Source organism: Tenrec ecaudatus, chromosome 1 (assembly GCF_050624435.1).
Source record: "Tenrec ecaudatus isolate mTenEca1 chromosome 1, mTenEca1.hap1, whole genome shotgun sequence".
In the NCBI taxonomy this organism is placed as follows: Eukaryota; Metazoa; Chordata; class Mammalia; order Afrosoricida; family Tenrecidae; genus Tenrec; species Tenrec ecaudatus.
Window position 1 is genome coordinate 173,144,308 of NC_134530.1, and position 15,174 is coordinate 173,159,481.

The window sequence follows — 15,174 nt, forward strand, 5'->3', positions numbered from 1 at the left end:
CTCTATTAGTTACACATACTCCATTTGCATAACCCCACCGAAGCATCTGGTAGGGGTTACAGAGACTTGGGTAGAAGAGCCACATTAAGAAATTTCACTCCACCACAATGATTATGCATAATTCTCACAATTCTACATATTTTTGACAGATATTGAATATTTGCTCAGTCACTCCCATGGTCGCTTCCTTCACAAATTTTGCACTTTTAAGGAACTTCCTCTATCCAGTCTTTTCTAAACTGGAAATATTTAGGCGACTTTCCTAAAAAACTCTTGATATAAAGGAGAGAAGTGAATTCCCCCCTTCTAGTGATAGGCAATTTGAACTGGTCTTTACAAATGCCGGAGCATGCCAGCCTGAAAGAACTAGGAAGCTCATTAGGTCCACATCTAGTTAAGAGAATAACAAAAGGTTCTGGATTCCATTGTCTTGGTGTGCCTTTCCTGGCTGCCCCATTTCTACAAGGCCTTTCTTTGAAGATTTAAACTATTGAAAATCCCATAACTCCCTCCCCAACATTGCACAAGTTACACAGTACTGCCCAAAGCAACAACAATCACCCAACCAAACCCAACTCGCTGCCCTTGAGCCAATTCTGAACTGCTCCCTAGGATTTTTGAGGCTGTAGGAGCGGGCTGTGTTTCGTTCTGTTGTACATAATATGGTTGCTATGAGTCGGAAGCAAGTAAAAGAAAGAAAGTTTCTATAAGAGTAGTCTACATATAAGCTCCTCCGTGGGTGACAGACAAGAGAAAAGTGGGTGAAGAGATACGGCGGACAGTGTAAGATATGACAAAATAACAATAACTTATAAATTATCCAGGGTTCATGAGGGAGGGGCGGTGGGGAGGAAGGGGGAAAAGGAGGAGCTGATACCAAGGGCTCAAGTCGAAAGCAAATGTTTTGAGAATGACGATGGTAACGAATGTACAAATGTGCTCGACACAATTGATGGATGTATGGATTGTGCTAAGAGTTGTACGAGCCCCCAATAAAATGATTTTTTAAAAAAGTGGACAGTCTCATTTTTCTCCCACGAAGGGGTTGGTAGAGGGGCTGGTGGACTCGGACTGCTGACTTTTGAGGGGAGCAGCCCAATTTGTAACGCTCCATGCCAAACGGGTCAAAAAGCGCCCACGATTTGGGCCCAGTTTGGGGCTCTGAATGAGGATCAGACCTGGGATATTTGTGTCAGGGCGTGGGCCTTCCTGGTAAGGCAGAAAACAAAACAATAAACAAACACACCTCCCTCCCAGGAGACGGTGCAGTTAGTACGAGCAGCCCCGTCTCGGAACGTGACTGCCAGAAAGGAAATATGACTGAGCTGGGTTTCCCGAGCTCCCGGCGCCCCCAGGGCCTGCCACGCTCCCGGCCGCCGGGCGCTCCCGGGGACTTTCACCTGCTGGGCGGGCGGCGCGGGAGCGGGGGCGGGGCCGGGGGCGGGGCCTCGGCGCCCGCGGGAGGAGCTGGCCCCGGCCCGCCCCGCAGGAGGAGCCGCTCGCTGGCGGCCGATCCAGCGTCTCCGTGACAGGCGGCCCGCTTCGCCGCCGCCACTGCCGCCACCGCCGCCACCGCCACCGCCGCCACCGCCGCCGCCGCCACCACCACCACCACCGTCTTTTCTTCCTGGTCCCAGGCCGTCCGCGCTGCTGCTCCGGGGCGGGCGCCGCGCCCAGTCCTGCCTCCGGCCGCGGCCGCGCGCCCCCCGCGCCCCTCTCCGGGTCCGGGCGCCGCCGCCCGCTCCCGCCGCCGCCGCCTTCCCCGCCGCCCGCCTAGCCGGCCGGAATTGCGCGGCCAGAGCGCCGCTCGCGTCGCCCGCTCCCGCTCGGCCCTCGGCGCCTCTCCGGGTCCCGACTCCCGCCGCGCGCTCCCGGGCCGGAGCCCCTTCGTCGCGCCCACTCCGGGCTCCCGCCTCCCCTCGCCCGGGTCTCGCCAGCCCTTTCCTGTAGCTGCCGCCGCCTCTGCAGGAGCGCGTCCACCTCGGGTCGCCATGCCCAGCAAAACCAAGTACAACCTTGTGGACGATGGGCACGACCTGCGGATCCCCTTGCACAACGAGGACGCCTTCCAGCACGGCATCTGCTTTGAGGCCAAGGTGAGGGGCGCGCAGGGAGGACGCTGAGCGGGAGGGGACAGGTCCGAGTGGCTGCGATGCACAGCCGCCCTGGAAGCAGTGCTGAGGGGCGTCTGTCTGCTAGGTTGGGGGCCTGGCCCTCACGCCGACTCTGGACTCCTGTCCAGAAGTGCCAAGGAGCAACTGCAAAGTTTGAGTGGTATTGCTTCACCCCCCTCCTCCTACCTGCAGACTCCCCATCCTTCCCCGCCTTGGACTGGATTGAGTTACTACTTCCCGGTTCCCTCTTTCAGAGGAGGCAAGCGGGCGGGTCCGTGCCACCTGGACACCTGGTCCTTTTGAATTGGGTTAGGGTAACTGGTGTTATTTGCCTACTAGCAGGAGAGAGAGGTGCTTTCAGAAGGTCTGTTAAGTGTGTGTGTGGGGGGGTGGGGTGGGGGTGGGGGGTCAGTGCACGCGGAGTGTCCGCTTCCTGATTGAGGAAAAGTCTTTCCCTCCAGAGAGTTCAGGGGTGTTTCACTCCATTCCAGGTAACCGTGCCAGACGTCAGAGGCACTTCCTAAAAGCTAAATTTGCCAGGACTCTTTTGCAAGGGCCAGCCATTGGAGGGCGGGATGGAGGTGGGGTGGGGGCAAGGGGCGGGGAGGGGTGAAAGCTGCCCTTTCGAGAGTCTTGTGGTTCGATGCTCAGTTTCAGCAGTCCATAGGGAACTGCTGCTGAAGAATGTCCCGAGGGGGACTGGGATTTTCAGTAGTGGGGCCAAAACCTCAGCCTCAACCTTTTGGGGATGGGGGTTGAGGATGTCCAGGTCTCTTTACCCATCCATTAAGAGTGCAGAAGGCGGCCCCTCTGCAGTGCACGTCCCTGAGTGAGAAGTTCTGGGTTTTGAAATTCCAGCTGGGGTTCCAGCTGAATTGGGAAGATGGTTCTCTATAGCAATGTATTTTTGCACTTCCTTTTGCCACTAGCCAACTCCCCCGCGCCCCGTCCCCAGTTAAAGACCCAGCAGTCCTCAGCACTAACAGTGTACCTGTGAAAACGTTGCCTCTTCAGTGGGTTGTGTGTTGCTGGTTTTGAAAACATGATACCTTTTCTATGGAGACCGCTTTACTCTTTGTTCCCTGTTCTCCTCGATTGTGTGGATGCAGGATGCTAGTATCTCAGGCAAGGATCTGTTGGTTCATCAGGTGTCTGTTTCCTTGAATTCACGAACCATGCTTTAAGTAGTGTGTGCTATGTGCCTGATGCTGCCAATTATCATTGGATTATTTTTATTTTTATAGAGCTGAAGTAAGAATTTTTTTCTTTCTTCCCTTAATAATTTTCCTCCTGCTGTATCTGCTAGAGCTAGCAGAACCCCCTCCCTTGCCCCCTACCCCCAGACATCAGACTCTGCTGTGGAATGCAGAGCTGAAGTACCCGGTAGGACTGGGACCAGAGTGGGGCTGCAGCCAAGATGTTATCTTGCTTTTCTCAGAATAGATCTGGCCTGTCTGAGATGGGACATTGGGGTTAATTTTTGTATGGGCCTGTTGATTTGTAGAGTAGCTTTTTTGAGAAATTGAAGATAGGAGTTTTTATCAGGGTCATCATTTAATTTTCTTGCATGCATATAACCTGGGACATTGACTCTTGTCTCCTTGGCTTTCCAGTGCTCTGCTTTTGCAAGAATTCAGATAAGAAGAGAGATCAGATGGAACCTCCAAGGGAGAAAGACAGGAGACAATATTCAGGCCTTTATGTTTTTTCTCATCGTCTTCTTGCGTTTCGTCCCAGCTTAGGAGAGGTTAGAGTAGAGGCTCTAAAGACCTAGTGTGTACACGAATCACCAGGGAAGGGTTTTAAGCATTCTGATTCCTGCCACCCTGGTTCTCCGTTGGTACAACATGGACCACTAATGAGCGGTCCAGGCAGGTCATTGCTGGTGCTTGGGACCACACAGAGAAATACTGGGCTCGGGGCTTCTTCCAACTTGCTGGATTTCCCCGCCCCCTGTCCCCCCCCCCCCCTTTTCCCTTCTGTAAGCCTGCAGTTTCTTTTCTCAGCAAATGTCTGGGGGCTGCAAGATATAGTTCCTATAGTAACCTCCCTGAGTTCACAGGCAGTGGTGCTAGATAAGAGGAGATGGTGTGTGCCTCCCAGCAGATTCTGACTCATAGCGCCCTGATGTGGCAGAGCAGACCTGCCCCATAGGGTTCTCTAGGCGGTCATCATTACAGGAACAGGTGGTCAGGTCTTTTCTCCCCTGGGGCGCTGCTGGGTAGGTTTGTATTGCCAACCTTTCTGCCAGCTGAGCACTTAACCACTAGGGCTCTTTAGAGAAAAAGAGAAGGAGTCCTGTTTGGTCCAAGCTGTGGTTCCGATGCAGATCAGTAACAGAGGCCCAAGGTTTTGCTTTGAAAATGGTGAGGAAGAGAAGATAAGACAGGTGGGAAATGATAAGGTTTCCCTGGGCTAAGGCTAACTTTGAGGCGAGGTCTTACTCCCAGCTCTTGGTAATGGGTGTTGGAGACCAGCACATCCCACTACCCAGAAGTCAGGAATGGTGGAAGCAAATGATTTTCTGTTCTATTTGTGTCCATGGATCCCTCCTCCGACTGGTTTTCATATCCCAGTAGAGCAGGGTCCCTGTGACTGACTGCACAAGCACTGGATTTCAGGTTGCTGCCAAGCCACAGTCTCCCCTTTGTTTTGGAAAAGCACAGGCTGTAAAATGCAGATGCATTAAAAAGCTGCTGCCTCAGGTCAGGTACCCTTGGAAAAGGAGCCCGGACTGTCTCTTTCTCCCCAGAGCTGGCAGGTTTTCAGATTCCACTCTGGACGGAGTGACTTTGGGGTTGCATGCTGCTCATGTTCAGTGTTCTGAAGAGATTGAAAGGTTAGACTTAGGCTTGAAGGACATCTGGATTGCAGAGGTTTTCTGTACGTTAGAAGAAAAAGATTAAAAAGTGCGTAATTATCAAGGATCCCAGGTGTTTTTCACCTGCAGTACCTCCTCACTACTCCCTTCTGAGATGGCTCTCCTTAAAAACTTGTTTTATAAATGAGTATATGGACTCCAGGAGGCTGTGCTGTTGCCTAACTCAGTGCCCATAGCTGTGAATGCTGAACTTGGATTCAGACCCAGGAGCTAGATTTCCAAACGCAGTCCTTATTCATTCAATATTGTTTTTTTTGGAGTGTTTGCGCCAGGGCGGTACAAACGGCTAACATGCTTGGCTGCTCTGCTAACTAGGCAGATAGAGCCCCCTCAGAGATGTCTCAGGAGAGAGAACTGGAGATCTACATGAATGAATGATTGAGTGGATGAGCCGAACCTAAAACCCAAACTCACTGTCACATCCCTTCAGTTCCGACCCATAGTGACTCTATAGGACAGTGTAGAACTGCCACTGTGGATTTCCAAGACTGTAACATTACAGGAGCATGAAAGCCCCTGTCTTTCTTCCTTGGAGTGGCTGATGGTTGCAAACGATTGACCTTGTGGCTAGCAACCCAGTGCTTAACCACAACACGGCCAGAGCTCCTTGGATGTCTGCACAGCCACTGCAGACCCTCTGGACCAGCTCTGCTCTGACACGGGCCGCCTTTGCCAGGGCAGTGGGCACATGACTGACGGGAGGCGCCTCCTCAGGTTGCTGACCAGTAGGGCCCTGATGTAGGCAGTTATTCAAGGTGGCAATGCTGGTCTGTTCTTCCCTTGGACTCCATGATTCATGCTGGTGGCTGGGGGGAAATGTCACATGACTTAAAGCTTTGGTCCCTGAACACCTATCTCCCTTCTGGTCAGTGCCTTTTTGGAGGAGAGTGCTGCCAACTGAGTGTCTCTACTTATTTGGTGAGAAGGAGAAAAGAATGGGACAGTGGGCCTCCTATAGGTAATGGTGCAAAGGTTAATAAGAGCAAAACTAATCTAGTTAGGTCTTATGTTGGTAGTTTGTTGATATATGCCTGGGACTTTCAGGCATAAAGAATTTTCCTCTCATAGGAACAGAAACATTAATTTTTTTGTTATGATTAGGGGGAAGAAATGGGTATCAGAGAGATTAATTTGTCCAGAGACACAGAACTAAGAGTCTGCTAGAAACAATTATTACTGATACTTATTGGGGACTTAGTATGTTTCGGTTGTTGCATCATTGAATCCTCACAACTCCAGAGTTTTTGACTCCATGATTCTTTTCACCTACCTCAAGGCTCCCCTGATTCCAAGGGGGTTGCTCCCTCTGTACTCGTAGCATTTGTGGCTCAGACCACGTGTGCTGTGTGGACTATCAAAGCTGGAAAGCACCTATTTCTATGCTCACTTAGTACAGCCCTCTAATTTTATAGATAAGGAAATTGAGGTCCAGAGAGTGGAAGTCACTGACTCACGGTCATAACATAACTGTATAATGACAGGTTAGGATTAATCCCTAGTTTCTGGGCTTTAAATTGGTTTCAGTTATCTATTGCTGTGCAGCATACTGTCGCAAAAATTCATTGTCTCAAACAACAACAACAAAGAAGGTTTTATTTGCTCATGATTCTGTGGATCAGAAATTTAGACTGGGTTTAGTTGGGTGGTTCTTCTGTGCTGACCGCATATGGTGCTGACTGGGCAGAAGAGAACCAACCCCTATTCAGTTGTGCTTAGACTGAAAGGTTCTAAAAGGTGTTATTTACATGACTGGCAGTTTGGTGCTCCTCCATGTTGCCTTTCTTTCCACTGACCAGCTTGGGTTTTCTCAGAGTCTGGTGGCTTCCAGGTAGTCGTTGGAAGGAGTATTCTAAGCCTCTGAAGTTACATAGGATTGTTCCTGTTCCCTTCTATTGGTCAAAACAAGCTATGGGCCACGTTAGATTCAAAACCAAATCAAATGTACTGCCATCGAGTCAGTTCTGACTCGTAGCCACCCTATCGGACAGGGTAGAGCTTTCCCCGTGTGTTTCTGAGAGTAGAAAACCCTGTCTTTCTCCCACGGAGTGACTGGGGATGTCAACAGCTGACCTTTCGGATGACAGCCCCGCTCATACCCCACTACACCATCAGGGCTCCAGAGGTTACGTTCAAGGGAGGAGAAATGGGATCTACTCATGGTAGAGGTGTGCCAAAGTCACAGTGTGACGTGCTTGTGGGATACGAGATCCCGCAGCAGCCTTCCTTGGGTCACGGTCTCCTACAAAGGATGTGTTCTTCCAGCTGTAGCCAGCATCTCTTGGGGACTGCAATGGATTGATTTGTGTCCCACCATAATATATGCCAACCCCGATACTAGCCCCAGATGTATAATTCTATTTGGGAATAGAACTTTTCTTTCTTTTTTTTAAAAAAAGATCATATTATTGGGGGCTCTTAAAATTCTTATAACAATTCATGTATTTTTTTCTATTAATAAGGCTATTTCATTGTAGGGTGCATTTTAAGCTAGTAATTACCCTTCAAATGTAAACTGAGCAGATTAGGCACAGAGAAGCAAGCAGAAGTTCGAGGAAGATAGATGCCCCATCACATGAAGATCACCAAGGAAACTAGGAACAGAGTTTGAAAAGAGACACAAGGAGCTTCCAGACAGCCGGCCCAGAGAGAAAACCTTCCCTCAAACTTCTAGCCTCCTAAACTCAGAAAATAAATTTCTGTTTAATAAAGTCACCACTTGTGGTATTTCTAGTACAGTAACACAAGCCATATGCATTGATTCTTCTTCAGTCTTCTTTGGTCAGTGCCCAGCTTTCACATGCATATGAGGCTATTGCAAATACCATGACTTGGGTCAGGCACCTTAGTCTCAAAGTAGCATTCTTGCTTTTTCAATACTCTAAAGAGGTCTTATGGTGCAAACCTAATGCAGATCTCTGCATTTGCATTGTGGTGCTGGAGAAGATTTGAAATTACCATGGGCTGTTAAATGGACAAACCAGTCTGTTTGGAAGAATTATGGTTAGAATGCTCCTTGGAGGCAAGGATGGCAAGACTGCCTCTTGTATACTTTTGAATATGTTGTCAGGAGAGACCAGTCCCTGGAGAAGGACGTCATGCTTGGTAAAGTGGAGGGGCGGTGAAAGAGAGGAAGACCCTCAAGGAGATGGATTGACAGTGGCTGCAACAATGGGCTCAAACAGGAACAACTGTGAGCATGGCCCAGCACTGGGTAGTGTTTCACTCTGTTGTACATAAGGTCACTGTGGGTCTGAACTGACTTGATGGCACCTAACAACAACAACAACAACAACAACAACAACAACAACAACAACTCTAGCCAACTTACGACAAAAACCGAACTCATACTTCTGTATATGTCCACCTAGCCACAGCAATATGTGAGGGTCTTCAAAAGCTCATGGGAAAATGGGTTTAAAAGATCAAAATAAAAAAAAATGTAAATGTTATTATCTCTAACATAAGCACTATCAAGGTCAAGGTACTTTTGTAAACCTTGATGCCAATCTTTTAGTCTATCTCTAAATAACCAAAGGTCTTAGAAATTTAACCATGTCATTATATTTTAAAATATTTATTTATTTTTTGTATTTATTTATTTTAATCATTTTATTGGGGGCTCGTACACTATTTATCACAATACATACATACATCAATTGTGTCAAGAACATATTTACATTTGTTGCCATCACCATTCTCAAAACATTTGCCTTCTACTTGAGCCCTTAATATCTGCTGTCATTTTCCCCCTCCCTTCCCACTCCCCCCCACCTCATGAACCCTTCATCATTCATAAATTATTATTATTTTTCATATATTACATGGGCCAACATCTCCCCCTGCTTTCTTCTCTACTATCCATCCCCCAGAGAGGAGGCTATATATAGATTCTTGTAATCAGTTCCCCCTTTCTACCCCACATTCTCTCCACCCTCCATGCATCGCCACTCTCACCACTGGTCCTAGAGGAGTCATCTGTCATGGATTCCCTGTGTTTCCAGTTGCTCTCTGTACCAGTGTACATGCTCTGGTCCAGTCAGATTTGTAAGGTAGAATTGGGATCATGATAGTGGGTGGGGGGATATTTTTATTTTTTAATGTTATTAAACTGAACAAAAATGGGTGATCTCTAAAGATTTGGATTTTTTAAATGTAAGATTATGGAACACAAAGAAGTCATAAGGCATCAAATCAAGTTGTAGGATGGGTGGATGTCTGATTGTTTTCTGTCAAAACTCTTGCAAAATTGTCTTCATTTAATGAGAATAATGAACAGGAGCATCGTTGCGGTGGAGATAGATTCTCTGGTGAAGATTTTCTGCTAAAGCTTTGGCCAACTTTCTCCAACCATTCATATAACAAGCAAAAGGTTATGCTTTAGCTCTCTAGAAAGTCAACTAGCAAAATGTTTGGAGCATCCCCCAAAACTGTTGTCATGACCTTTGCACTTGAGTGGCCCCCTTTTGCTTTGACTAGACCACTTTCACCTCTGGTAGCCAGTGTTTTGATTGCACTTTGTCTTCAGGACTGGCGAAGTCATATTTCATCTTCTGTTAGAAGTCTTTGAAAAAGGTTGCAGGATCTTTATCTCACTTGTTTAACATTTTCATTGCTCCACTTTAATTTTTCAGTCAGAATTGTGTAAGCTGAACCAATTGAGATGTCCGTAGTGTTGGCACTTGTTTCTGCTGTTAATTGTTGATCTTCAGTGTAAGAATAAATAAGATTGTTTCCTAAAAACTTGATCTGGATGGTCTTCCATTGCAGGTTTCATTGTCACCATCTTCTTGTCCCTTACAATGAGTTATCCATGTATAAATTGCTGATTTCTTTGGGTCATTGGCCTCATGAACTCTTGCTAAAACATCGATCTCACCATTCTTTCACTCAAGCGTCACCGTAAGTTTGATGCGTGTTCTTGCTTCAAGTTTATCAGAATCATGTTGCTGACAGGGGCTCTTTTCACACTGATGCCTTAGTCTTCAGCACGCCCCAAACCAGATCCTGTCCAGGCATGTTATCACAAGACAGGATGAGTTCATTTTAATTAAAAAAATTGAAATCCATGCAAACTTTATTTCATAATAGGCATTTCTTTGAACTTTGTGAAGACCCCTTGTAGCTGGAAATAAAAAAATATTATTGGAAATAAGAAGAAAATAATGAAGACAGTGAAAACATTATCGAATATTAGATGACTTTACAGTTTAGGAGGACTGATTAGAACCGAATCCTTATTCTTGACCTACGTTTGGTGTACACACACACACACACACACACACACACACACACACACCCAAAACCAAAAAAAAACGCCAACTCACCTCAAACCCAAACAAAAAAGAACAGAGTCCTTTGGCTGTGTTTCCACCCTTGCTGAATGTCTTGATGGTTTCTGTGAAGTGGGTTTTAGATTTTCCCATAATCCCAACAGGCATTCTGTGGATGCCTCTTTAACACAGAGTTGAGGAGATAATCAGAACACTGGAGCATCTTTGGCCCTAGGAAAAGGAGTAAGCTTCCTTCTACTGGAGAGCATTTAGAAATGATTAAGAGTACCACATAGTCAGTTGCTGTGAAGTCAGTTCTGACTCTAGGTGGTCCCATGCATGTCAGTGTAGACCTGTCTTCTGTAGGCTTTTTATTGGCCGATGTTTCAGAAGTAGATTGCCTAGATTCTTCCAAAATACCTCTGGGGGGACTTGGACCTTGAACCTTTCAGTTAGCAGCCAGTTTTATCAGCTATTTGTATGTATCACCTAGGACTCTAAAGTGCAGGCCCTGCCTAACTATTTAGTTAGGGTGGAGGCTTCCAGATTAGGTGACGGTATACGTTGAGTTACCATAAATGGGGTGGTCCAGACTCACCTTAGCCTGCAGTGTGTAGGGAAGACCTCTCAGATTGGACTCCACTATATCTGGAGTATATTGTTTTTTCCCCTTCCCTGCACCAGACCAGATAATTTCTCTTCCAGGATGCTGGGCCAGTTGCAATTCAGATGGAGGGCCTGATGTATTCTTAATGCCATCATTCAGGATGAGGTTTATTTTGCCTCATATATTTGTCCAGATACTTCTGAAACCCATTGTTATCTTCTGCACAGATCCCTTTTTTGAACACAGTGAGTCCCAAAGATACAGCATCTGTTTTCTGAAGTGATACCTATTTTTATTTATCCTTGTTGTTCTCAGGTATCCCAGGATGTTCCTCCACAGCTAGTATTTAGAGATTTGACAGACAAGGCTATTTTTACCCTAGCCCTACATTTCATGATTTTATAACGTTCAGTCATTCAGCCATGTCTACTTAGTCCAAGATGTCTCAGTATTTTTCGTGGTTAAAATCATGCAGTCACATGTAATGATGACCTTTGTTGTATATATTCTAAATACTAATCAAACTCAATGCTTATTATTGTTTACACAGCATGTTGCTACTGTAAGATCTCAAGCTTTCAAAATGCGTTCTGTGGCTATAATCTCCTCCCGTGTCTTCATTTAGCTCTGCAGTGACCTTGCTGTCCTTACCATGTTCCCTGGGGAAGCATGGACCCTGTCTGTGGCTCTCTCCCTCCACGTTCCTTCTTTCTGCCTCTTTCTGGGAGATGTCTTTCTCTTGACCTCCTCCCTCTCTTCCTTCTGTCTTACATCATAGCCTTAGATATAATTTACCTATCAGAAAACTCACCTGAAGTATAAAATTCAGTGGTTTTTCGTACATTCACAGGTATGCACCGCCATCACCAGAGTCAACTTTAGAATATTCTGATTACCCCAGAAAAAAAAACCAACCTGTATCTTTTAGCTAGAAGTTCCCTTCCCCCTATCCCCTCCTCAGCTCTAAGCAGCCATGGATCTACTACCTGCCTCTGGATGTCCTTGTTCTGCACTGTGTGAACTGTCCGGAGGCCATATCTGTCTTCCTCTAGCTATACGAGGAAGGAGGAAAACCAGCTGCACCGAGTGCCAGGAGGCAGAGGGCAGGCCCGTCTCCACCCTCCATCCTACTTTTACCCTACTTTGACACCAGTCGGTTCTCCCACAGCGCTCTTCTTCGCTGGCGGATTGACAGTCTGTGGCAGTGACCACACACAGCTCACCGGCAACACTCACGAGTAAGGCAGCCTATTAGGAAAGTTGCGGAAAGTTTACCACGAGTCAGGATCAGTGAACAGTAAGGAAACAGACACGAGTCCACAGCAAAATCTTTCCTCAGCCAGCTGCCAAGTCTTTATTTTATGGTCCTTAGCCTCTCAGCCACATACATGGTCTCCTGGCCTCAGCCTGCATGGGCCAGGAAGCCACCCTGCTGTACCTCCTCAAAGTCTTGTAGTCTCTGCGTGGCTCCTCTTTTCTGTCTCATGGTCTCCTTGCCTTGGCCTCTGGTCTTGCCCTCACTCACTTGCTCTGCCCCATGGTCCCCGTGCTGCAGCTTTTGGTACCTGTGGTCTTGGTCTCTGCTACTTCAGATAGCCATCTCAAGGGTCTCCACTGGTGGCTCCTTTTCCTCGATGGCTCTGTATTTGCTTCTGATATTGCTCATCCTCATAGCCAAGGGAGTGGCAACTAACACAGATTAATCCCCTCCATGAGTGTTACAGGAGCCCTGGTGGCATAGTAGCAGCCTTGGGCTGCTAACCACAAGGTTAGGAGTTTGAAACTACCAGCCAGTCTGCAGGAGAAAGAAGACTTTCTACTTCTGAAAAGAGTTACAGCCTTGGAAACCCATACGGGCAGTTCTGTAATGTCCTATAGGATCGTGAGGGGGTGGAATTGACTCCTATGGCAGGGAGTTGTTGAGTTTTTGGGTGTTAGTGTTACACATATCCTATTTGCATAGTCCAGTCCAATCCCTTGTTGGGAGTTACAGAGATCTAGATGAGCCAGATTAAGAAATTTCCCTTTACTACACGGGCTTTCATATGAATGGGATCACATAATATGTGGTCTTTTGTGATTCGCTTCTTTCCCGTTATATGATGATGTTCAGTGTTCATCGATGTTGAAGCGTGCACCAGTACTCGGCCCTCATCCAATGATATGGTTTACTAGGGATGTAAGATTCAGGATCAGAATCAAATTGAAAATAATAAGAATGGTTTAACTGCTCCCTGGTCCAGCGGTGTCCTCCGCTGTGATCGCAGAGCGATCTGACTTCCTGGTCCGTTCTCTTCCGTTCTCTGCGTGCGTGCGGTGTTGCCGCATGGGGCGGAACTGGGCAGGAAATTCAAAACTGCAAGTCGAAAAGAGACACACACACACACACACACACACAAATAGTAATACAGTGTAACCTGTGAGGATTACATTGTATCAAAGCAAATCACCTCAGATTGGTTCCTAGATCAGTCTCCAGTGCCCTGCCTGCCCTTTTACTGTCATTTGGAAAATTTTTTGCTGGGAAATTTTTTGTCCATGGCAACAAAAAAGTGTCACTTTAGCACAAAAGGAGTTTTAGACCAGATAAATGACAGCGACAGTGACTTAGAATTACTCGCAGAATTGAGCGATAGTGGTTCATGGGGAAATTCATCATCCGACACTGACACTGATCAGGTAAGTGACGACAGTGACCATTCCACACCTGAACTCAGCAATGGGCGATCTTGGTGCTCTATAGTCTGCAGTACGGATCAGGCAGCTCCCCCAAGATTCCCGTTTCCTGGAGCAACTGGTATGAGAGTAGATGTTGACCACAACAACCCTTTGATGTACCTACAATTATTTAGGACCGATGAGGTCATTAAAAAAATTGTTACGGAGACAAACCGGTACAAAGAGCAACAATCCGCTACTCTGTTTCATAAGTTTTCAAGAAGCAGAAAGTGGGAACCAGTGACCAAAGATGACATTTGGAAATTTCTGGGCCTAGTAATACTTCAGGGAGTGGTGGGGAAACCCTTGCGGAAATGGTATTGGACCACCAATAAATTACTTGCATTTTTTGGCACTGTCATGTCAGAATATAGATTTTCCCTGATTATGAAATTTTTTCAGTTCACAAACAATGAAGAATTTGATGAAACTACTCATCCTGCACCAAAGCTAAAGAAAATTTGGGAGCTATCTCAAATGATTGTAAAGAATTTCCAGCAGACTATGTGCCAGAAAGAGACATCAGCAGAGATGAAAGTCTAATGGCCTATAAGTGACGGCCCAGCTGGACACAATACATCGCATCAAAGAGAGTATGATTTGGTATAAAGTCCTATATGCTCTGTGATTCGTCAGCTGGCTACATTTGGAATTCGGTCGTATACACTGGAAAAGGCGCAAAATTCAATCCAAAGTACAGCAACTATGGAATGGCAAAATCTAACACTCATTGAGCCATTGCTAAATCAGGGCTCTTGCGTTACAACTGACAACTTTTATACATCCCCTAAACTTTATGAGTTTCTTATAAAAAACAAAACCGATGCCTCTGGAACTGTCAGGGCTAACTGGCATGACATGCCAGCAGTGTTGGGCAAGAAGAAGCTAAAAACTGGAGAAATGGTTGCCTGGCAGAAAGGCAAGATGATGGCACTGTGATGGCGTGACAAGAAAGATGCGTGCCTAATGAGTACAGTTCATAATACCTCAACTGCTTTAGTGCGCACGAAAGGTGGCAAGAAGTCATGAAGCCACAGTAGTGACAGACTACAATAAAACCATGGGAGGCGTCGACAGAGCTGACCAAGCACTTACACTCTACCCAGCAATGCGGAAACAGCAAAAACATACAACAAGAAGATCTCAGGTATCTTCTTGAGCAATGCTTGTGGAATGCCTACATTTTGCACAGAACAGAGAGTGACAAGCCTTTGGTTCATTCTGACTTGGAAAGTTGCTGAACAGATAATGTGAACCACGAAACACCATCAATGGCTGTGACTAGACCTGGACGTGCCACAGTTGGCGTTGTCAGCCCAGAATGTCTGACTGTGGTCACTTCATGGACTATATCCCACCAACCGAAAAAAGGTCAGCACCTACCAGGATGTGGTTGGTTTGTTGCTCAAAGCGAGATGGTGATGGAAAGAGACTACGAGAGGAAACCGGGTTCCATTGTCCTGATTGTGACGTCGGACTTTGTGCAGTCCCATGTTTCAAAATGTTTCACACCCAGGATTTTTACTCAGTGCACCCTTGATATTGTAACCTTTTTGAAAAATTGCAGTGTTTTTGATTTGATTA

The 15,174-nt window shown here is 46.6% G+C and overlaps 1 protein-coding gene across 3 annotated transcripts in view; it reads left to right on the forward strand.

The window, feature by feature from the left end:
* Positions 1-1,524: 1,524 nt before the first annotated feature.
* The window catches only part of LOC142462324 (carboxyl-terminal PDZ ligand of neuronal nitric oxide synthase protein), a 384,106-nt gene continuing 370,456 nt past the window's right edge, over positions 1,525-15,174 (forward strand). Inside the window, exon 1 of one of the 3 annotated variants that reach the window (XM_075564096.1) lies at positions 1,525-2,096. In XM_075564096.1, coding sequence (XP_075420211.1) covers positions 1,992-2,096 — 105 coding nt within the window. In that variant the 5' untranslated portion in view covers positions 1,525-1,991. The remainder of the gene's footprint in view (positions 2,097-15,174) is intronic. The other 2 variants (XM_075564078.1, XM_075564087.1) reach the window with 2 other exon arrangements.